The sequence below is a fragment of the Calliopsis andreniformis genome, chromosome 4, assembly GCF_051401765.1.
Source record: "Calliopsis andreniformis isolate RMS-2024a chromosome 4, iyCalAndr_principal, whole genome shotgun sequence".
Taxonomy (NCBI): domain Eukaryota; kingdom Metazoa; phylum Arthropoda; class Insecta; order Hymenoptera; family Andrenidae; genus Calliopsis; species Calliopsis andreniformis.
Genome location: NC_135065.1, coordinates 845,759 through 870,714, shown reverse-complemented (window position 1 = coordinate 870,714; position 24,956 = coordinate 845,759). Strand labels below are relative to the sequence as shown.

The 24,956-nt window shown below is 33.9% G+C and overlaps 1 protein-coding gene across 1 annotated transcript; it reads right to left on the bottom strand.

Moving 5' to 3' along the window:
- Positions 1 to 1,162: 1,162 nt before the first annotated feature.
- On the bottom strand, positions 1,163 to 24,679 carry Osi23 (DUF1676 domain-containing protein Osi23). Its single transcript, XM_076376767.1, has 3 exons — positions 24,378 to 24,679; positions 1,573 to 1,733; positions 1,163 to 1,467 (listed from the first exon to the last, which is right to left on the bottom strand). The coding sequence occupies exons 1-3, from the start codon at positions 24,677 to 24,679 to the stop codon at positions 1,163 to 1,165; spliced, it is 768 nt and encodes a 255-aa protein (XP_076232882.1).
- Between the last annotated feature and the right edge of the window lie 277 nt (positions 24,680 to 24,956).

Here is a 24,956-nt window from a genome sequence, read left to right as displayed (position 1 = left end):
GGAGACAACGACCACTGATATTACTAATGCTCTATGATTGATGCTAAACATTTTGCGGCACGTATAAATACATGGTCATTATAGTGAACTATCAGAATATGTAGCTTGCGGAGATAAGAAAAGAATTATAGCCGCGATATTTCTTTGAAATAACATACTATATTTAAGCTTTTCTGAGTATAATCACTTTACGAAGCGAGCTTAGTTTTAGTTTTTACTTAGCAGTTTCATAGTTATACAAAATTCATAAGAAAGGGAAGAACTTCGCAGGAACTTGTTTCATAGTTCGAGTCAATATAATCTTCTTTCAAGTATATAATGATATTGTTTACTGCACTATAGAGAACCCTTTGATGTTTCTTTACCTTCTCTGGTTTTCTTCCCGTAGTGTATACTACACAACTATTTAGTTTAAAAATGTTATAAAAAGTTTACGAAAAATGTTACAATTAGAAAATAATATTGGTATTAGTTAGACGGTAACGACATATGTTACTGTCTGACAACAAACTTTTAATAACACTTCTGAATATTTAAATATAAAAATCTGAATTATAAACGTATCTCTTCTCATTTGAGAATACCTTCTTGCAAATTACAAGAATTTTTTCAACGGTTTATTAATTTCATAAGAAGTTACCATAATCGAATTTCTCTTACAGGAAAAAAGTGTAGCTTTTTTAAAACAGATAAATTAACTTTATTGCATAAAAGCTCGATTATTCATCGAAAAAGATTTAACTCATTAAAACACAAAATTGTGTAAACGTCACATTTCGCTTATTACTTTTTTTTAGTGAATTTACATTATTCAATTCTATTTCTTCGTGTTACTGTTATGAAAGGGGATCCGAAAGATTAGCTTCATATTTTTTCCGTTACTATTTCTCCTTTCTGATTTAGATTCTATAAGTTCTGGTTTAGATTCTATAAGTATTCAAGACACTAGAGTACATCAGTTTTTTTTTTTTGTAAATCATAAACTTTTTTCTGTGGATCTTTTTCCTTTAGTGAGTATCTAGATGCATGAATAGTATCTATTATCATAAAATGTTTTTTTGTGTCGACAAAATAAATTTTTCAGTAACGTCGTGTTTATACAACTTTGGGTCTTAATGGATTAGGTAAGTAGGAATTTTTACAATGACTCAAAATAAATGGACTAAGGACGGATATGTTGCTGGAAAGGTGAATCCAAATGGGGAGGTAATTCTATATGGCGTCGTTCATGCCAACCCTCTGCGATTGGAGTATGGTATAGACCATAATTTACACCGTTTGTCGCGATTTTCTTCAGTCCTTGTATACTGGAAAGTATCAAAGCCATCTTGGCGAGGAGTAACGCTTTACCACCGAGAACAGCGAGGAATTGGAAACCCATGGGTATGAGAATAGAGCCCATCAACAAAAAGCCCATCATCATCAACGGCATCATATGATGATGCCTGCGTTTATGTCGCCTTCGACCTAACAAACACAAAGATTAGTTCTCTGAATTGTTTTTTCAATTAAGGTGAAGTATTGTACAGTAAAAAAAATTAAATATTTATTATAAAGCAGAAAACGACTTACCTTCAAATACGTTATTAACTTCTCCGGTTTTAGAATTGTTAGTAGATGAAATGAAGTTGCTAGCAAGATGATCGACATCAACTTTGAAGACATGAGTACGTAGTACGCGTAACAATCGTTTAATGATTATTGTTGTCCAGTTCATATCATCCGTTGGCTCACTGAAAAGAGCATGGAATGTTGTTGAAGACTAAAATGCTTACCAAAATCTATCTTGACAGAATCACAATGACAACCAAAAGGAAACAATTTAACATATATACATATATATACATACATATAAGGTGTCTCAGGACGGGTGGCATAAATAGGCAGGGAATGATTTTGTTTGCAGAAATGAAACGAAAAAAAAAACATTTTTTCGTTTAAGGCTTCGTTTGAAAACTGTTTAATTATACGTGTGGGTACTTACTTACAATCAACTAAATCCTGCCCAAATGCATTCAGTGTAAATGTTGATTTAGTGTGAGCGACGCTTATGTTTTTTACACGCAGATGTCGATACCGCATTGATATGTTTTGAAAGATATCTACTATTTTTCGCATTTAATTGATTTCAGAATTAGTTGAATTAATGAAAATAATAATTGAATTAATCAAAAGAAATTGAATTAATAAAAAGAAAGTTGAATTAATCTTGAAATAATAAATACTACAAAGAAATAAAAATTCCTCACAACGAACAAGTTTTTTCCATTACGTATAAAAATACGGAAAAACGCGGCGTATTTTTACCATGTATCTTTATTAAGGAATATGATTATTTGTACTAAATGTAATACTGTTCGAATATTATTAATTGTTATTATTATTATTAGTAATTGCACTTTTATTAATTTTTGCATTGTTTAAATTGTTGCCCTAGAAGTTTGCAATGCGTTGTACAGGGTATTAAAACGGCTCATTGAATGACGAGAAATGGACGAAAGTCGAAAAATTGAGATCTGAAATTCATAGCTTATTATATCTTAAAATATTAAGAAAGGAACGTAGATTTTAATACTACCCATAGTTTGTGCTTATTTTTCCAATTTATTGCAAAAATGATCCTTGAAATTTATTCCAATTTTCGATGCATTTTTTAAACTCATGCCGTTTGCCGATATTTATTTGATTAATTTGATTTTTATAAATTATGTTTAGTATTATAAGATCTTTTAAGTTGCAGAATAACTTTTTAATAATATTAACAATGTGTCCCAATTTTGTACGTTAAATGTTTATCAACTTTGATTTAAATTTCAAAACAGTACCAAAAAGTATTGTCGTGATTTTTGCACATTAATTGGGAGCAAATTTAACTGTTCAAAGTTGCTCCAAATGACATAAAGCAAAGTTCAATAACAAATCAATCAAGTATTGAATCATCAGGTACAAATAGATTCATGTGTGTCATTAATATATATTTTATTTGGAAAATGTATTTAAACAAAATTTCGAACAAGTTTTAGTTGTTTTTACTCTTTATTCCTAAAATTCATATGCTTTCAATAATTGTTTTGAATTTTTATGCATTCTCGATAAATTAATAAAGAAAGTTTTCGACTAAATTTTAGTCAGTAATCAGGATACAATAAACTGCAATCGAAAAAATTGAAAAACAATATTTTATTTAATAGCAAATTAAAATCCCCTTAATTTTTTTCTTAATATTATATTCCTTTTCGTCAGTAGATGCATTTTTGTTTTCTTCTTCAAAAAGTATTACTTTAGAGACTATTAATTTTATACTGACCGCCCATGTACTCATACACTGCGGCTGTCTGCTTACAAAGAACTATGTTTTAATTGGAAAACGTACAAATAATAATAAATAAGTAGGAATCTTATTAATAATTATGGACTTTTATCATTATTTTCTCTACAAATTCAAAATATTTAAAAAAAAACTGAGATATTTAAGTAAAGAATTAAAGATTCTAAACCTTTATTGTTTAGCGTAATTTTATTTAATATAACTCTGATTTGTTACTTAGGATAAAATTGACCCTACAATTGTAGATAAAACACTTACATATTCTACAATTTATAGGTCTGCTTTTTATGTAAATAATTGAGTTTTTATTTCGATTATTTGAAAATTGCAAAAAGCACTATTAAAATATCGCAATTACTAATAATTTGTGTATTCTCAAATTGAAATAGATATTGTTTCTTGTAATTAGACGATCTATAAAGCTCAAAATTAAATTGCAGAAGATAGCGCATACTTTTTATAAAAATCAAAAAACTATACATATTACAAAATACCACTGAAGTTTTAGTCAATCCATGCCAATTCACAAAATTATACTTTCAAAATTACAATACATGCATTCGAGCAATAATTGGCGACTACTCACCGTCAAAATATCTACTCGAAAACGAGATTTTTGATCTTTTCTTTTCTTAATCTTCCGATTGCACAATGTAAGTATATGTATATGTCCCTCTATGAAATGCATGATGCGTAAAATGATTTACTGAAAACCACCATTTAGGAGAAAGCAAAACATCTACCGCTAAATGATATTCTTTAAGACGGTAAAAATGACTAACTTTTGTATATACATAACCTATTTAAACAAATTTTATGGGTAAATAACATTCTAATCAAGGATCTTTAGAGATTTAGAAACTTAAAAAAACAACAATTATAAAATAGAAAATCATAAAAATTATAACTTTTTCACAGTCAGACTGCAGTTTTAACACACTTGCCTTTTTCAAATTCACTCTTTTCAACAGAATGCGTCAAACGAATAAATCGAATAATTTGTTTTCGAGTTATACTTGTACTACCCGTTTTGAGACACCTTGTAGAGAATAGAAGCTACAATTAAATTTCAATTATTTTTACAGTAATGGATGATTCAATGTATTCTAATTTCGGCTAATTAAAATCAAGACATTGTAAATTGCAGAATCATAAAGTTATAATTATTCACAAACACAATCCATTTTCATTTTAGGATCAGTTGTAGATTTCAAACTAATAGCGAAAGTTAATATACGCATATGTAAATAATCGAACACGTTTACTTTTTAAATATACCCTATGTATAAATATTAGTATAAGCCGGAAGGGGGTGATTCTACATGAAAAAATAAAACGGAACGATAGAATAAAATTGTTTGATATCATGCTTTGTTTTCAAGAAAATTGATTTTGAATGTTAACCGAGTACAAGTGTACTGAAGTATAAGTTTAGGTAGTTGAAGAGTAAACGGGGAAAAAGAAATGCTTCTAGCTCATCGTAGAAACAGTTACTGGTCAGACCCAGAGTATCCAAAACTACTTCCGCACATACTTGTACCCAATTATAACTCATAGTCAATTTTCTCGAAAATAAAGCACAATATCGAAAAAACTTATTCTGCACTTTCAACTTATTTCTTCATATAGAATCACTGATTTTCCGCTTGTACCACCAGTTTTGGAGCACCATGTATATTAGTACAGAACACATAATGTATATCTACAAGATACATATTTGGCCAAAAGTAGGGAAAAATTTAAAAGGTTATTCTACACGTTAAAATAAGATGAAAATCTAGAATAATAAAATTTCGATTGAGCCTTGGTTTGTTAATTATACGTTTAAAAAGCAGTGAGTATTGTAGCTATTGATATAAGGGAGCATATGTATGTACTTATACTCGCCTTGCACAGTTGCATACAATTCTACGACTCTCGGCCCGGACCGGAACTATGATAATGGTATTGTTCTCTGTGGTTTGACCTGTGTCACGCGTTTTGCGCTGGCAGTGTCATACGACTAGATGAGTTTCAGTCGAATTTTGTTAATTTTTAAACGCTTACAATTAACAAACAAAGGCTGCTAGTATCAAAAACTAAGTATCTTATAAAAAGAATTGTATTTATTGTTTTCTGTTTATTTTTATATGTATGTAGAATCATCCTCTTCCCGGTTGTATCGTACTCCCTGTAATATCATATATGTTTAAAAGTCAGTAGTCTTCTCAAAATAAGCAGTTGGGTAGATGAATTGGGTAGCGAATTATACTTTCATTATGGATGATAACACGTTCCAGGTTCGATACCCAGTGTGGAATGAACTACTTTTTTTAAATATTTAAATTACATTTCACAGTATTTTACAAATATTGCACTTCTTAAATACAAATTTTCGTTTATAAATACATATCTAACACATAGATACATAAATTTGAATTTACTTCTGCTTTTTTCTGTGTATTTTATCGAGGAATTTCTACCGTCTACAGCCTAGATGTAGAAGCGTCGAAACACGCATAACGTTTCCGTGTATATATGTGATCTATTGCATTTATTTTGTGTATGGTTGTGTGCGTTGGAAGAAGCGGCTGGTCACAACGTCAGACACGTTACTTTAATTCTCTGTGAATACATGCACATGCATATGTATACATATATGTATAACACATATGCAATACATACTTACTGTAGAGTAAACTTATCCCTCAAATTTTCATAAAAATTTCTAGGAACCGCATTAAAAATATACATCGTTTAACCAGAAATTCTGTACATGGAAATGAACATAATAGTATTAGCAACCACTATCAATTGCAACGACTGCCTTCTCAACTGTCTAAAATGTCGAGTTCACGTACACGTGGCTGGTATAGGAACATATGTAATGGAGGGGGAAATTTTCTAAGTCACGTTTCCAGTTTGGAACCATAGAGTGATTCTATCTCGCCTTCGTTATATAGCCGTGTGTATGTAGGTAATAATGTTCCTGTAACGAAAACTGTAACAGGAGATACCGACTTGTCAGTTTCGAAAAGTCACGTGACTACCGTACCCCTTTAATATCTAATGTCGATGTTCAACGAGACGAGTTCTCTAAATGTACATAGACATGTTGTCCTTGTTCTGCGTGCTAAGTCGGCTGCCTTTGTCCTTATCGCGCCCATGTGCCGTAGACGTGCATTTGTTTACCGCTGTATATCGTCTCCTTGAATCGACCATAGAATCATATCTTAAATCTTCTCCCACTTTTAACCGAAAACCCTGTATGAAAAGTGTTAAAAAAATTGCTGAAAATAATCTATATCTTGAATTTCAATGGGAAAAAAATTGTGGAGAGGAAACTAAATATGGCTTTAGAGTTTAGAATATTTAGATAATATTTTCTGTCCGCGGATCCACACTGCAGTTCGTCAAAATATATTCCTACTAATACATTTGAAACAGCTCACAGAATCATCGAAACTGTGGACAGATTCGCAAGTGTGCAAAAACTTCAATGAATTATAAAAGTATCACGCTTTACTAAACGAATGAAATTAAAGAAGAATCCTCTTTTAATATGTGGCCATTAATTGATCTGATTAGGATCTGGACGAAATCATACGAATAGGACAGCAGTGAAAATTAATTTTTACAAACGAAAGACATTCTTGTTTAAATAGACCAGATAGATATTATTATGTGCCTTGTTCACATCATGTATAGCACCTCCCCGAAATACTATGTATAATGACTTGAGCGTAACCTACTCAAGCGACATGTTGTGCAATATCGTTGTGGGAACAAGCCGCCAAATGTATTCTCTGCTATTTGGTTTAGAACTGTCTCTTATTTGGCCCTAGGTTTTAGTTTTTTAATAAGTTGTAACTAGTACCGTTCTTAAGCTGTTCTTGGGTTTCTAGACACTTGATCTATCATCAAATCTGCTTGTTAAAACTGCTGAATACGCCATGTAACACAGTGTATACAGCTTCAACAGTATTAGCAGTTTCAGTTGAATTTCGGACTACAGTTAAAGTCACTACATTTCAGGGGCGCCGTAGTATACATGTACAGCACGTCCGTGGTTTCTGGTCCGCGTAGACCCTACGTATCTGTAATTTCTAGCCCGACACGCCTATTATGATATTATGCACACGACGCTTTATTTACACTATTTACAAGTATCGAACAGAGACTAGTACCGAACATAGGGGCTGTCGACTGCTGACTGACAGCTTGACAAGTGGAATCAATCTTCATCAATTCTCTTCTTCTATTCTCCTGCGAACCTCAGTAGGCCGTAAGTATATACCTGGTGCTCGCCACAATATGTTTAGTATTTCCATAATATCCGTAAAAAGAAAGAAGTTTCTAATTGAGGTTGCCATTTTCTTTTAAGGTATAATTTCACGTGACAGTAAGTCGCGACAGTAAGTCGCGACTTTTACGGTCATGACAGCGAGTGTCATGATTTTTGTGATTGTGAAAACTAAATGTAACAGTGAAACTTAATGCTGTTATATGTATTGTTATACAGTGCCATGAAAACAAAAGTTATTACTTTTACTGTTACGTGAAATAATACCTTTAATGAAGTAATTGAACTTTCTATCCTCATGGAAAAAACAGGATACAATCGAGTATATTCAAACAGTGGCGAATTTAGCCTTCAAACGATCCAAGGCGGAAGTCCGACAATGTATTCAATTACATTCTAATAAATAAAATTAATTCGAGACAATAGGAACATGATAGTGGATTTTTTAGCAACGGAACACATTTACATATCTACGCAGCAAAACCATTGAAAATTTATTTTGTTAAAAATAGTGTAACCAGTGTTGAATTGGCGTGCTATTTCACCAGACATAAACAAAAAGACGATAAAAAATACAATAGTAGGATGAGTTAGAAGAGTCATTAAAATTAATTTGAAGTCATTTCACGAGAGAGATCATAAACAATTATAGACTCATAGACTGCTTATCAAACAGAATATTCGAAGTAATATCTGTTAATGGTAAACGCATACAGTAATAAAACACTGAATTGTATTAGCGATATGATCATGTTTTATTAGTATGTTCTCATGGAACTATTAGTTTTTTAGACTGAGGTCAGACAGTTATATCACTTAAATTTAAATTATCCTAATGATAAGATGAATATCACAAGTGTTGCTATACCCGACGTAAGAAATTCTACAAATTTATCATTATTTGAGGGATAATTCACGTCACAAAAAGAAACCGTAAGGTTCTTTTAGAAAAAAAGTACCTAATACTTTTTAATACGCGAGGTAAACGTTTATTTCAGCTTGCTACTAGTTCACACTGTATAAATTCACACCGTTTGTAACTATTATTACAAGTCAAGGAAAGTTGAAATAATCTCAATTGTACATGAACCTTAAAAAGACATTTCAAATAAAGTAAAACAACACAGTCACATTGCTTCACTTACATCAAATAATTTACATTAAAAAAATTTGACTAATTTGTATCAACATGAAGGCAAAATAGAAACTTGAAAGTCAAATCAATAACAAACTCATATTCGTTAAGTCGTCAAAAATGACTTCCATTCAAGCCACTTGAATTCAGGTAACTTGCCTACTCTAAACGAACTTTTAAGTTGTGGAAACCTTTGCTGATCGATTATACGACACTCACAAATAATTCGAGCCATGAGAGATAAGGTTACAAGTAGGTATTGAGGAAGAAAAATGTAAAATTTTGCATTTCTCAAAAAAGAAGTTACATCAATCGATTAATTAAATTTTTCCGATGCAAACGACACTAAACATGGTGTAATTTGGCAAAAATTCAAGTTTCTTATTTTTTGACGTATTGATATGAAAATAATACCAATGGCAGTTCGATCCTGACCACGAACGGATACGAAGGTGTTTATCAACTTCGCGGTTCCACGAGTGTTTCTTGACGTATATACAAGGTGTAACATGTACACGTTTTAGTATTTTAAGGAGTGGTAGGAGACCTCAAATGGGTTACAAAATGCCCTATAACATAGTGCTCGATCTACTTCCATTTTGCAGTAATAATGCTTCAGAATTAACATGCCTATGCGGTAAACTACGAGTCGGAGGACTTTGTAATTTTGCAGATATATTAAGGAGGAGCAGTAGAAGATAAAAGTCTTAATATATTTTACACACACAGATACAGTGTAATCTAAAAGACTGCCGGCAGTCAGCTGCTCAAGATTGATCCAGTGAACAACACAGCAGGGACCGTTTACAATAAGAGTCCCATTGAAGGACTTGTGTCTATGTGGGTCTTAACACGTGTTCAGGGCCTTCCAAAACAAACGAACTTTCTCAAGCAAAAGAATTCTCTAGATCAACGGACTCTTTCAATGTGTTTGCTTGCCAATATAAAGGAGCTATTCTTCATTTCAGAAGATACTGGTAACTTTAAGGCATTATAACTGCAAAACGAAAGCATATCGGACACTATATTATAGGACATTTTGTGGTCCAATTGAAGTATTTTACCACCCTTTAAAATACTAAAACATATATATATTACACTCTGTATACAGTGCCTCTAATATATAAGTGTTTCTCCTCGAGTATTTTGATCAAGAAAATCAGATTGAATTGTTGCACCAAGTGCAACTCTCTCCATTAAAGTGTTTCTAACACCATCTCCCTCTGTTGAGTACAGCAGAGAAAGAAATCCAACGCTAATCGCCCAACCTAACAAACATCCAACCAAAATGGACCAAGGAACAAGCTACGCAACCGTAACTACAAATTCGTTATTTCCCAAAAAAGATCAAGCTACCATAATGGACGCTGTTGAAAGTTTTTCCGTTAAAGAGTACGTAAAAGAAATCTCTAAAGCAACAAATCCAGCTAACATTAGATTTGTGTCCAGAATCTTTAACAATAGAATATACATATACCTCGCTTCTAATGAAATCACCAACAACCTGATTGAAAAAACTAAAAAAATCTCTCTAGGAACCTACAATATTCAAATAAGACCACTAATTTCATAAGCCAAAAGAACTATTATATCCAATGTTTGCCCCATTATACCCCACGACATCATAGAAAAAATATTCAAAGAATTTAACATTAGACTAGAATCCAACATAACTTTCGTTAAAGCCGGGAATAATGACCCAGGATGTTCACATATTTTAAGCTTCAGGAGGCAGGTTTACATTCATCCGGAAGATCGGCACACAATCCCTGAATCTCTCCAAATTGAACATGAAGACACAAATTACTAGCTTTTTCTTTCACCAGACTCATCCATATGTTTTATTTGTAAAACAGAAGGACACTTAGCTAAACAGTGCTCTGTCAACCAAAGCCAATCAACACAAACACCACACGTACAAGATCCTCACACACTATATACGGATACATCTATTCCTATTTTTCAGCTACGAGACGTAAGACCACCGCTCCCCTCTCCAACAACAATTGAACCTCTACTTCCACCACTCCAGAAGGAACAAGGAACTGGTGCTAAAAGGCTTCTTTCTATATTACCTCTGAATTTAACACAGATCCCCAAATTGACGAGTTTTACGATTCGGATACTAGCATCAACTCTCTGTTCACACCTGCAAGCAACAAATCCAGTAGCAATGCCGAAGACACCCTTAAACACAGAGGACTCAAAAATCGAGAACCTGCCTTAAATCTACAGTCAAGGAGAATATTGATAAATTTCTGACACTAGTAAAGAAAAGAAATACTCAGCCAGCCCAAAAATTTTCCCCTAACTTTTTTGCCTTTAGAAGCTTCCTCGACAATGCTATTGCAAGTCCCTGGGCTTCAGAGATTGCTGACAACTATACTAATGACAATACTGACCTAGCAAAAATGATGAAGAACCTTTACCCCTTCCTATCCGAAAGAAGCATTAAAAACCAATTCATGAAGATAATAAAAAAACTAGAAGACAAGTCGGAATACCCTAGACTCCCGAAAACAAATACAAACTAATAAAAAATAGAAAAAAGAAGTTACGATGGCATTCAAACCCATAATCGAATGGAATGTAAACGCCTTCAACAATAGATACAGAATATAAAAAGAATTATCTACGAAAAATCCCTAATACTATGCTTGCAAAAAACCCACTTCAAAAACAATCTGTGTGCAGAATTAAGAGGATACCAGGAAGTATGGAAACATCGAACAAACGCAAGACATGCTAGTGGTGGAGTAGCTTCTTATATAAATCATGGAATCAACTTTAAAGAAATTAACTTGACCACTAATTTGGAAGCAGTGGCCATAACCTATTTTATCCCTAAAAAAATATGTATATGTAACCTTTACCTACCAAACAGTTACCCATTTACTCTTGAAGAAATAGAAGATGTTATATTGCAATTACCCAGACCTTTTATAATCGTTAGCGACTTTAATAGCCATAATACCATATGGGATTCCGAAAGAACAAACAGCAGGAGAAAATAATAGAGGAAATTCTGAACAACCCTGACATACCGCTAATCAACGATCACAACAGCACTTACTTCAATCATGCAACTGCAAAAGAAAGCATAATAAATTTGACATTAGCATCATCACAGATTGCTGAGAGTGGGAAGCCTCAGACAAACTCTATGACAGCGATCAGTACCCCATTATGATATATAACCTTGACACAAACACCAATGCCAATAGCACCCCTCCAATATGAAACTTTAGAAAAGTAAACTGGAGTAAATACCACAACGAAATTGATACGAATATAGGAAACGTCAAGCAACTATCTGCCGAAATAAAAGAAAAATAGATCTCCTAGTGAATCGTTTCGTTCAACTTATCCTCCAATGCACCGACACCGCAATTCCTAAAAGTAAGACCACTACTAAACGACAAGTTCCAAGGTGAAACTATGAATGTGAACAGCCATTAAGAGAGAGTAAACACGCATTTAACGTGTATAAAAGACATAAAACTATCGAAAACAAAATTACGTACGATAGAGTCAAAGCTCTGTGTAGAAGAATCTTCAAAGAAAATCCTGAATAGAGTACTTATCTGAACTAAACCAACACAACCCTTACCAATTATCTACAATAAGCTAAGAAAGATAAAAGGAAAAAGACCTCAACGAACATCTCAAACTTAATTGATATAAATGGCGAAAACATCCACGATATTTAAAAAATTGCTACAGAACTAGCTTCAGCATTCACTGCAAACTCTAGTGATGAAAACTCCTCTGAAGAACTTCTAAAATACAAGAGTAATCTCTAAGATCACCAAAGAATAAGCCGGCTCCCAAAAAACAACAAAAATCCCGAGCTAAACAGCATAAACAGTGAAATCACGATTACGGAAATTAATCTCACACTAAACAAGCGTAAAAATACAGGCCCTGACCCTGATAAAATTCCAAACATTCTATTAAAAAAACTTTCCCCAAAAGGAATCGAGTTCTTGTGTAATTGACTAAACATCATATGGTTGGAAGAATTATTTCCCAAACAATAGGCGGAGGCAACTATCATCCCTATCTCGAAACCTGGTAAGGACAGAAACTATACTAAAAACTATAGACCAATAGTTCTAACATGCACCATGTGCAAACTTTTCGAAAAAATTACTGATAAAAGTTTAACTCCATACCTTGAAATACATACTATTTTGTCACCCTAACGAAGTGGCCTTAGACTAAAGGTCAACCCTAGACCACTTAATCTCCTTAGAAACATATCTCTATGAGGTCCTTGCAAATAAGCAACATTCGATAATAATCAGTTTAGACACAGAAAAAGCATATTAAAGATATAGAAGAATGACCTATTAATCCAACATAAACTCCAAGGAAAAATCCTCAAAATCTATAATTTCATCTACCCAAAGTACACTCGTGTAAAAGTAAACGGTTGCCTCTCTTCCCTCGCCGAAATCCAAAACGGAATACCACAAGGGTCTCTCTTGAGCGTAACTTTATTCCTTCTAGCAATCAATGACATCACCAAACAAATCGAAAATCCAGTCAAATGTGTGTTATTGACGATTTCACCGTGTACTGTAATGGAAGAAACCTGTCAATTACACAAAAAGTTCTAAAAGACTCGCTTAAAAAAGTATACAAATGGTCTACTACAACCGACTTTAAATTCTCAAACAACAAATCGGAATACATAAAAATAACCAAAAAACGAAAAAAATCCGAAGAAATCAATTTCCGTATTAATGAGATCGCTATCAAAGAAACCCACAAACTAAAAATTGTAGGCTTAATGTGCGATAAAAACATGATATGGAAACAACACGAGAAAGATATAATCTTCTCAAGACACTAGCCGCCAACAACTGGAGAGCCGCTTCTACAGTATTGCTGAAAACATAAATCAACCAACCTAGCGAAACTCGATTACGCGTCAATAATTTAGGGTACCAGTAACGCAACAAAAATGGTAAACCCCATACAAAACACAGGATTTCGAATAGCTCTAGGAGCATACCGCATGAAGCCATTATCTAGCTTGCAAGTGAAAAGTAATACAATAATCTTACGGATGACAACCGAGCTCGGGTCTGGTCACGGGTCGCGGCTCTCGTCCGTGACTGGTAGTCGATTCGGCTTCCTTTGCTCTCGGTTGCCAAGATAATTGGTACACGACCGAAGAAGCAAAAAAAATGGTCTCGCTCGACCGTCGATGCTCAAGCTCGATGCCCGAAATCAATGACGTTACAAAAGACAAGGATAGCATTAGGGATTAAGAATAGGAAAAATTGAAGTTTCTTATTTGCAAATGGATTTTCACGTAAGTAACACCAATCGATTCCTCGTGCTCTCCCGATGAAAGTGATATCAAATACGACATAATTCCGATTATTTATAATAAAGATACTTAATAATTTAATTTGTAGAAAGAACTTACTCGTCCGTGTTCCGATTTATTATTTCGCTAGATATTATTCATCCTTTTTATATATATAATACAGAATTATATATTATTTTACATATAAAAGTAGATACTAATGAAACTCAAACCAATTTTAAATAGAAATATTAATATGTACAGGGTGTTTTTAAATTCGTGGGAAAACTCAGAGATGTAGGTAGAAGACAAGAAAATAAACCGAAAACTTCCTATGTAATATTCTCGGAAATGCTTAGTTTGTTACTTATACGCGCTTTTTTATTTCATAGAATAGCGATGTAACAGTGACTCATCCCCTTTAAGATCAGTGTCCAGGCCTCGAGCTTTTAAAGGACTGGGCATCTCTGGGCCCAAGTGAGCCTCTGGCGACTCGCAACGCGTGTCGAGAGATACTTCATCGAATGGGAAAGCATACTTTCTAATTCAAAATACTATTGATATTTATCTACAATTTAGGGGTTGCTTTGGCATTTTTAGAAAGTCGAAAATTTTGCTTTCTCATAAAGGGATAGCTTAAACCTAGTCCTTTAAAAGCTCGAGGCCTCGTAAAGCCCGGACACTGACCTTAAAGGGGACAAGCCACTGTTACATCGGTATTTTACGAAATATAAAACCATGTATAACTAACAAACTAAGTGTTTCCGAGAATATTGCATACGAAGTTTTCGGTTCATTTTCTTATCTTCTACCTACATCTCCGAGTTTTCCCACGAATTTAGAAACACCCTGTATATATATGTATGTATGTATATTTTGAGTTAGGTCTGGATTAGGATCGTTGGATCCTAAATATAGTAATAATACGATCGAGAACCGTTTCGTCCACACGAACAAGAGCCGCGACCAGACCCGAGCGCAGCGCTCGTCTGTATCATCAGTGTAGTGGATTGGAGTACTTTTCGTAGCATTCTGCATATCTCGGCGACCGAGAGCAAAGGAACCCGAATTCCGAATCAACTACCAGTCACGGACGAGAGCCGCGCTCGGTCTGGCCGCGGCTGTCGAATCGACTACCAGTCACGGGCAAGAGCCGCGCTTGAGTCTCGTTTGGTCTCGTCGCGGCTCTCGTCTGTAACATTACTGTACACGTGGATGAGCGTGACCTTTCTTTCTACAAATCAAGTTTTATGTATGTTATAAATAATCGGAATCATGTCGTGTTTGATATCATTTTCATCGGGAGGGCACAAGAAATTGACTGGTATTATTTGCGTGAAAATCCGTTTGCGAATAAGAAACTTCAATTTTTCCTATTTAAATTCGTAATGCTATCCTTGTTTTTTTATGACCTCCTTGTTCTCGGGCGTCGAGCTCGAAGGCGATGGTTCCAAGAATTGGTTTCTTGGGGGCACATATCAAACGAGGTAATGGGGATAGACCGCGGCTCTCGTCCGTGTAGACGAAACGGCTCTGGTCCGCAACATTACTGTACAACTACGTGTGCAAATTAATGGCGTCCCCCTTAAATCCTCTGCGGAAACTATAATTTAATAACAAAAACAATAATTTTTACAAGTTGTTGTAAAACAAAGGAAGGAATAATCATATCCCACTATCAGTTAGGTTTAAAAACATTCTCAAAGAATTAAAAACGAATCTTGCACTAATAATAGAAATGTCTCATCACCACCTGCCACAACTAGTCATTAACATAAATGACCATATTGAAAACACACCAACCTCACACATATCCACACTAGCACCAAAAATGGCAATAACTTAATCATCGGACAACAATAATTAATAACACTAAAACTAACTACATTCTACCCAACTTAATATCACAGAAATTGAGCTATCTATATACATATACCATATTATTAACCATGGAAGATTCAGAAGTAGATCCGAACATTTCTTACCTCATAACAACTATAGATCACAATATCATTAATGAAATTTCGAACCCATACAATAACGATCCCCTTCTAAACAACCTCCAACACAAACTTCTCAAATACAATAATGTAAAATTAAATGCATTAAACTTAGACAACGATTTGACCGCAACCCCCAAAAGAAATAGTCATCAATTTACATTACAAGAATCATCGATTCCAGTACAAGACTTCCAAAAGCATCTTTCTAAAATAATTTATTGCAAATGGAAGCAATAGTGGCTCAACGGAAAACAAACCAAACTCCATGAAGTAAGAAAAAACATCAACACCATAAACCTCTTTCTGTGTCTAGAAAAAATCAAGTCCTACTAACACGACTAAGAATAAGCCACACCAAATTGACACATGACTACTTATTAACAAATACGGAACCATCGCTATGCAATAGCTGTGACGAACAATTATCAATAAAACATATAACGCAGGAATGCCTCACCACAAGAGTGGTGTAAAAAACACCGAAACTACCCTCAGATATTAAAATCAGTCTAAACAACAATAAGTACGAAGCAATATAATTAATTTTTTGGAACAAACCGATCTATTGAAAAAATTATAAACTACTGTAAACAAATTATGTATGTACACATATTCTGTAAAGACCCATGTATTGTACACTAATATATAACAAATGTAGTCGCTAATGACTTCCATAAACCGATGCGACCTTAAATAAATAAATAAAAAAAAATATACCAACGAATCTCTTATATTCTTGCGATTATAAATCAAACAACTTTAAAATTTAAAATTTAAAATTTTTTAGTGAAATCAGCTTTAAATACTGCAAACTAATTTATTATGTTACTTTGTTAATTATTGAAATTATATCATTTTCATCAAAGGAATGCAAAAAATGATTTATTATAACTTTTCTGAAGATCTGTTAAGAAATGCAGAATTTTATACTTTACTGTCTTAATGTTTATTATCATCTTTGTATAATTTTTGGACTTTATAGAAAATTATAAATATGTGTTTTTTTAATGGAGTTGCTAAATATGTAGGTATATTAATTTACACTTCTCACCAGTATTTTAATCTTGATGGTAATTTATAAATATTTACATGAAAACAAATTAATCTTAAAAAATTTGTACGTAAGCTCTAACTTTATGCTTTGGTTTGATTTATAATTTAATCATTTTGCTCGTTTTGTTAATTTACCTGTAGCGACGTGCCGTACGCACAAAAAAGGATACATCTAGCGTGCAAACGACTAATGTAATTTATAACTCTTTCTTCGCCGAAGCTATTTTTCTTCGACAAAGTTTCTTTTAAGCATGTTTCAGTAGAGTTAGCCCAGATGTCCTCAAAAACAAATTGCGGACGTCATAAATTAAGGATTTCCAGAGGACACTTAGCACGGTCCCATCGTCCTTCGAGTAAGTGAAGCTTGCATGGGAGCCTAAAGGAAATCTCGTGACGAAGAAAAAGTCACACAGTCGAGCCACCCCCACTGATCACCTTGCCGTTCCGAAGCAAGTACGCTAAAGACGTAAAGAATAGTCGGTGACTTGGGAAAACGAACAACCCTGATTGGAAAATGCTCTGTACGTGGGGTTAGCCAATCAGAGCGAGTTTAAGTTGTCAATGCAAACAAAAAAAAGCGAGGAACGGTGTTAAAAAGTCAGTCTAACGTCGTGCGTTGAGTAAGACACTAATAAACGAACTTTTATACTGCTACCATTTGTGTGTCATTTCCCCGCATACCACGAAAAATTTAAAATTAACGTTCATTTATAGAGTTGTATATTTCTTGTTCATAATAAAATAAAAGAAAAAGTTACTAATTTTTCAAGATTTCTTTTAACTTTAAGCGACAAGAAAATAGTGTAACAGATATTTTATAATTTTAATCCACACGATAAAGTGAAATTATTTGTGAGTACAGCATAAAGATCAACAAAAAAGGTGGTGAAAAGTATAAATCAATATATTTATCTGTACGCTTGAAAAAACCTACTCAATGTGACTCTCTTTGACGCTGTTACATCCAGCCTTCACCTGGTCCTCTTTTTCGGTGTCAATCAGCGAGAAATGCTGAGGCATTTCAAAATATATAACTAAGCATGCGAACGATTGCAACCAACTCAATCGAGCTGATTCGGCAAACCGATGTGTAAGCATTCTCCTTTTTGATGTTATGACCCAAAAAGAAATAATGTAAAGACAACAACCGTCAGCGCGCGTCAGAAGTGACAGAAGTGAAAGAGACGCTGAATAAAGTCAAGGATTAGAACGAATTTCTGATCACCACCCGCGCGAGAGCTGTTACATTGTAACAGCAAGGGCGTATTGTAACATTTAACCTAAAACCGTGTAAGAGTCGTAAGGTATCGCGAGCATACTCCGCGAAATCCGAATCCGCCTCCTTAGACCGCGCCGAGTGAATCCGCAAAGTTCGAAATAGAAAAGTGCGTGCGACAAGAAAACCGCGTCGAGAAGCTTACAAGATGGCAATGTTAAGACTGTACAGACAGTAAGGAAGAGTTGGTATGTAATTCGTAACTTATTAAATATATGAAACTGACAAATCTAAGCATAATCTACCAGTTCACTCCCCCCTCTTTCATTCCACTACACAATAAGATAAAGTTTAATCAAGGTGTGCTTTAGCACTTTAAAAGAGTAAGAACCCTTAAGGTCAATCTTCGCCGCTGGAGACGACCGCCTATACAGTATAGTTAGAACGTAACAACCATACTATAAGGTATTGTATATTCCGTTACAAATTTAAAAACTGAAATATCTAAGATACTGAAAAATATTGAAAACATTAACTTTACAATTCGTCTAGTTTTCCCTCTATGTAATACTGAAATTGAAATAAAAGGTTAATATTACACAAGAAACACATTTCACTTTTTCTTTCCCTTTCTTAATTTCCAACTGCTATCATTACAAAGAAAAGTATCTTTGATACACATGTATTGTGTTACTTATAGAGACAAACTTTTAATACATTTATTAAGAATTTATTAAATTTATTTTTTTTTATCCGATTACGACTATTCCACTTAGCACAATTAATAGGTAAAAGCTTTTGACTCCTCTTTTTAGTTAATTGATTTAAAAATTTTACTGGGATGAGGAGTAGTTAAAGTGCTGGTGTTTTCTGCTCTGTTCGTTGTGAATTCTGAGCTAAGATTACCTTTGAAAAACGTATGAGGGTTGTCCCTTGCACAATTTAAGAGAGAGGGAAAGTCCAAGGCACCCACCCTAGTTCAGGCATCTCCTACTATTAGGAATATCAAGACACAAACCAGCCGAGACACTCCGACTCTCCAAAACATCCGAGCATCATCCCTCCTAAAGATTTTGAGAGTCCTTGAGCGCTCGCTCTGGTCAATGTCAGGATTATTGCACTGAGCCCAGGCGACCCGGTTTACATCATTCGGACGGTCCTGCAACGCATATGTGTAAGTCTTTCTTTAGCACTTTCCCTCTTTCTTGTCAATGAAATGAAAGTTTCGTCACGGACATAATAATTGAATGTCCAACATCCGGTATCAGAAATTTTAAGTAGTTACTTCACATGTCAAAGTAGAAAATCAAGAATAATTAAGACGATGAAAATCAAGAATAACAAAACTGGGTTTGAAGGCTTAGTTTCAGAGTTCATTAAAAAAAGTCTAACACACACAAAATTTCCAAAAAAATTAACCTACAAAATATCTCCAAAAAAATTAATCCACTCAATAAAGCATTGAAACGATATTCATCTTACGGGAAATCTATAAAAAAATTAATCCCTCCAAAACAGCATCGAAAAGATATTAATCCCCCCAAAGAAGTATCCAAAAGATATTAATAAACCTTCTAAAAGTACCCATAAAAGATATTAATCTACAAAAATGATACCTGAAAAATATTAAACCTCAAAAAAGTACAATAAAAAAGTATCCCAAGAAATGTTTATTTCCATTTGATTAAATAAAGTACTGAAACCGAAAGTAGTCGACCAATTTATAAAAATGCTCTAAATCTCTGTAATTACGAAACCGCAAGAAAACATTAATCTATTTGACTTAAAAGAGGTACTGAAATCAAAAGTAGCTGTCGCGTTTGTACAATGCACTTCACAACACATTAATTAGAAAATCGCGATAAAACATTAATATTTTAAGTGGATTCACAAATAACGGATACATGTGAAAACTAGAAAAATTAAACCCGAAGTGTACTTGGCGGATCCTTTTTATATTTTTAGTGTGAAGCAACTTTACTTCTTAGCATCACGAATACTGGCACTAATGGGCCTGCAGCTCGGATAAATTAGCTGCTATTTAGTTTATTGTTTTTATTTATTAGATATGAAGAAACAAATTGTTTTTTAACATTATTCATTCTGCCGCCCGCTGCCAATCTGTAAGGACGTGTCTCTTGCGTTCATTATGATTATTATAAAAGTTTGTAAATACAGAAATGTAGAAAATATAACAATTAAAAGATTATTATAGTAAACTTTGTGAGTATTTACTTCCGGAAACTACTGGAAGATGCCTCGTGGCATCTTTATCGGAAGAGATCCACAGAACAAGAAAAGAAGCCACACTAGTTGCGTAGCAGAAGCCATCTAGCGGCAAAAATATGAAAATCAAAAAATCACCTAGTGACAAAAATGTGAGAGCTAGAAAAAAGTATCCTCGTTGCAAGAAACTAAGTCTATTACTGCTGCACATAAAATTAATATCTCGATATCGCAGAGTGGTACATAATAATGTGGCGATTATTAAAATCTATTACACACTGCGTCAAAAGAATAAATCGCTGTCAAAGTTTTTGGACGTTTTGGACGCTGCCGCGTCTCCTGATAAAATTACGCAAAATGTGTCTAACTCAATATTGATTCTGTTGACTTCGTTGTGTGTAACTTGGTTAATGCACGTTGACAGTAAAAAAAGTCTCAGCTTAGATATATTTTACATGAATTTTAGGCTCCAAACGGATTTTCGTCATTCTTTATCCTCGTTTTATTTTGAGTGAAGTTCCAAATTAGCTGAGACTGTTGCAACTGTTGAATACTGTATACACCATCTAACACGGTGTACATTAAAAGTTGGATAAGCCATCCCCTCCACTGAAGGGAAATTCCTCCCAGTACATCCCCAAGCTCGACGGTCGAGCTGTGTAACCCAATCCGAGCTCGGATATCCTAAGGATATCCTAATGCAATACTAATGCAACGGAAAAACTTTTTTATTTTTGTTCTTTCTACAATTAAACTTCTGTCGATGTATTTGTGAGGTTTTTCTGATTAAAATAAGACCAAACGCGCCATAATTTGAATTATTATTTTAAATATAGTACAACTCTTGTTTTGTAATTTATGATACTATTTAATTAATATCGATAAGTAAATATGCTTCAAATTATATCATGTGCGGTCTCATTTCAATCAGGAAATCCTTACGACTATAATGGTGAAAGTTTCATTGAAAAAGATTTCAAAAATTGAAAATTACACAATTTACATTAGTATTGTCACACCGATGTGTTTTTTGTCTACCTCACTCTCGGACCTCCTTCTCTTTCACTCGCTGCCCTTTTCTACGTTTGGCAAACTTGACTCGGACTATTTATATACATTAAAATCGATACCTCTAGTTCATAAATGCCCACCTTAGGTATGCATTTTTGGATACTTATACAATTTAAGTTAAATCACGTTCGGTGTACGCCGTTTACGCCTATTGCACTAATCGCCAGCAGTTTTTGCTTTCCTGAGCGAGTGTTACCAAAAATTGATAGAGGTAGAAGTATTTTCTTGGTGTTTAAATAAACGAAATTGCAACTCAATCAACTCTTGGGTACATTTTCGTTCGCTGTCGATCACACACCAACGCATGAAAGGGCATTTCCGAAAATAACCAGTCATGCAACATCGCGGGACGTGTTCATGTTTAATTAACGGGAATTTTGCGGATGGCAGTTTGGAATACGTTGTCGTTTTAGATTATTAACGATGGTAATAACATTACCGAAGGCAATTGAAGGGAAAAGTTAGTGTCATAAACCAATTGTAAATATTGTTTTATGCAAGCAGAAAGTAAATATTCGCAGATGGTTCTTCAAAAATACGAGTATCGTGTCGTCATGAAATGGGATATGATATTTTACTTTTTAAAATGTATCCACGTGTTGATTGATTTGAAATTCCGTTTATTTAAACATCAAGAAAATACCTCTACCTCTATCAATCTTTGGTAACACTTGGTCAAGAAAACAGACTGTTGGCGATTAGTGCAACAACCATAAACACTAAGCGCGATTTAAATCATTTAGTTAGTTTAATTTTGTTTACAGAAATCATGAAAACCAGGAATTGAATTCAAACACTGAAGAACTTTCTTCGCAAATCTACTCGGCTTTCGGAGTGCCTAAGCCTTCAGTAAAGCTAATGGTTTTTAGGGAAGACTCAGGTAACTAACAACATTAGGTGTTGTGAGGGCTCCTCAACGAGTTTTTCGAGAAGCCGCAGTTAGTTTTTCGACGGACCTTCACATCAAACATTTACGCGATTATTTGTGATACGTCCCGAATTTTCCTACAAATCTAGTCCTTTTCTCGCGATATTTCCGTTATTGTGCGTTTTTCCCCCAAATTCTACGGCAAGACTTCTAGTAGCGTGTGCAGTTTTTTTGTGTGTGAATTCGAACCAGAAGATTAATCGAAGGATGGACACATTAACCCTCTCTACTCTAAAATTTCATAGGGCGTGTTTTGACTTACCCTCTGGATTGTAAAAAGTATACAGGTTTAGTGTTATTCAAAGATACCCTCGTATGGTGTTTCAATATTCGCGGGTGAGAGAATCGTGATATGTGGATATGTGAAGTGAACAGGCAATTTACATGAAGGTCGACATATTAACCCTTTCTATCTCATAGTGAGTGTTTGAGTTAGCCTATGGATTGCAACGAATAGACAAGATTATTGTTAATCAATGATATTCATAAATTTAACTGAATTTTGGATCCAATAACCTTGTCGAGTGTCGTAAAATTTTCAATCAGCTGTTCACCGGTGAGTGATCTCTTTCCTCCCTTACGTCACTGCGATACTGTTGGTCGGGCAACTACTGTTCAAGGCTTCCGTGCGGGCTCATTTCTAGTCCTTTCTACCAGATTTTTAGACGATTGTAACTAACAAACGAAGCCTTAAATCGAAATCGTTATTCTTGATTTTTATTTTATTTTTATTTCTAGATTTACCTCTTAAATTGATTCCGTGGTGTTCAGGAACACCTATATATGTCGTGTCTAGTAGTATACATATATTTATAAAGTATGATTTTTTATTAATTGTGATGTTAATAATTGATGTAACTCTAAACTGCTGCAGCTAGCTAATGTACAATATTAATTTTCCTATTCAAAAACAGAAGTAAATAAAATAAATGTGAGTTCGTAGCACCTTATGTTTTATATTATGTGGTTAGAATGAAAGCTTTAATTATATGTTAATAAATAGATAAATAGAGAATTAACGTCGTATGTCAGCCAATTGCAGCGCTTTTTGACAATGCCAATTGTAGTATTAATAAAAAGTCAAACTCTGAAAAATCTTTGTAAATTAATACTTTTTGTATCGTTATTCGACTAAAACGTTCAAAAACGAAATGGAGAAATAATTAAAAAAGTGAAAGCAAAAATTCTATGCACATTGAGATTCGAACCTCCGAATAATCGTACTCCAAAAAAGCACCATCCATACTAGATTTCCATACTAGATATTGAATGCAAGATCTGTCACTTAAAAAAAAATCATCAGCAACTACCCAAAAGCCTTCACTCAGAATGCTATTATTAATTTCCTCTTTAGACTATACATATAGTATTAGATGAAAATATTACAAATATATTTTACAAGTAAATTTCAAATCGTTTAAAAGATCGATAAAAGATGTAAAGTACATATGTACTGAATATACTTCGCCCCCCCCTCCCTCCCTCACAAAAGGTTTCTAAATCCGCCCCCCTTTTTGAAGTTATTGAATAGTACCTAATTCAAATACAGTAGTACACGTTTAACTTTCTACAGATTTGGAGTTCACATTGTAATTCTGGCGTAACAACAAGTCGAGATTTTATTCTAGAAAAAACCTCAACTTTAAATAGATAGGTCTCGATTGGTTACAGTTACGCTGACTCCCGACGTAATAAATAGTGCACTGCTATAATACGGCTTTTTCATTCTATCTGTATCAATTGTGTTTAACTTTAATTCATATTCGATATTCGTATCAGATAAAAGTTAGGTTTGAATGAAGTAACTTAAGTTACCTATTTGTATAATTGCGTGTGGAATTGATGCTATCCTCTTGATATCGTACTAAGTTCAAACCATCAAAGATGGGTATAACATCATCCGCAAGAAGGGAGTCCAAAACGGCCGCAGCACGTTCTTGTACGCATCGTCGAAATTTCTCGAGAAAATCGTACTGTCCAGCATAATTCCATGATTCTTGTGGGCAGTTCTTGAGTACTATCCGTAGGCCAGAATACCAACTCGTTTTGTCGTCGCATCTAGCATTATCCACGACGAATAATGTAAGTGCAAATACACTGAATGCACGGAGGTGCATCTGTATTGAAACAAGCATTCAATTGTATATCAATAATAAATGATAATAACTAATAATAAAGTGACTAGAGGTGCGACACAAAATCTTATAAAATTCTAAACTTGTCACTTGTATGCGTTGTTGATATACTTGAAAATAATTTTACTCCAAATTATTTTGTACAAAATATACGAAGAAAGCTTTGCAATAAATTGATTTTTATATCCAGTCACTATATAACGAAAAACTAATGAAGGTTGTAAGAAAATTTTATCTTATAAAAAGCTACTCTTTAAAA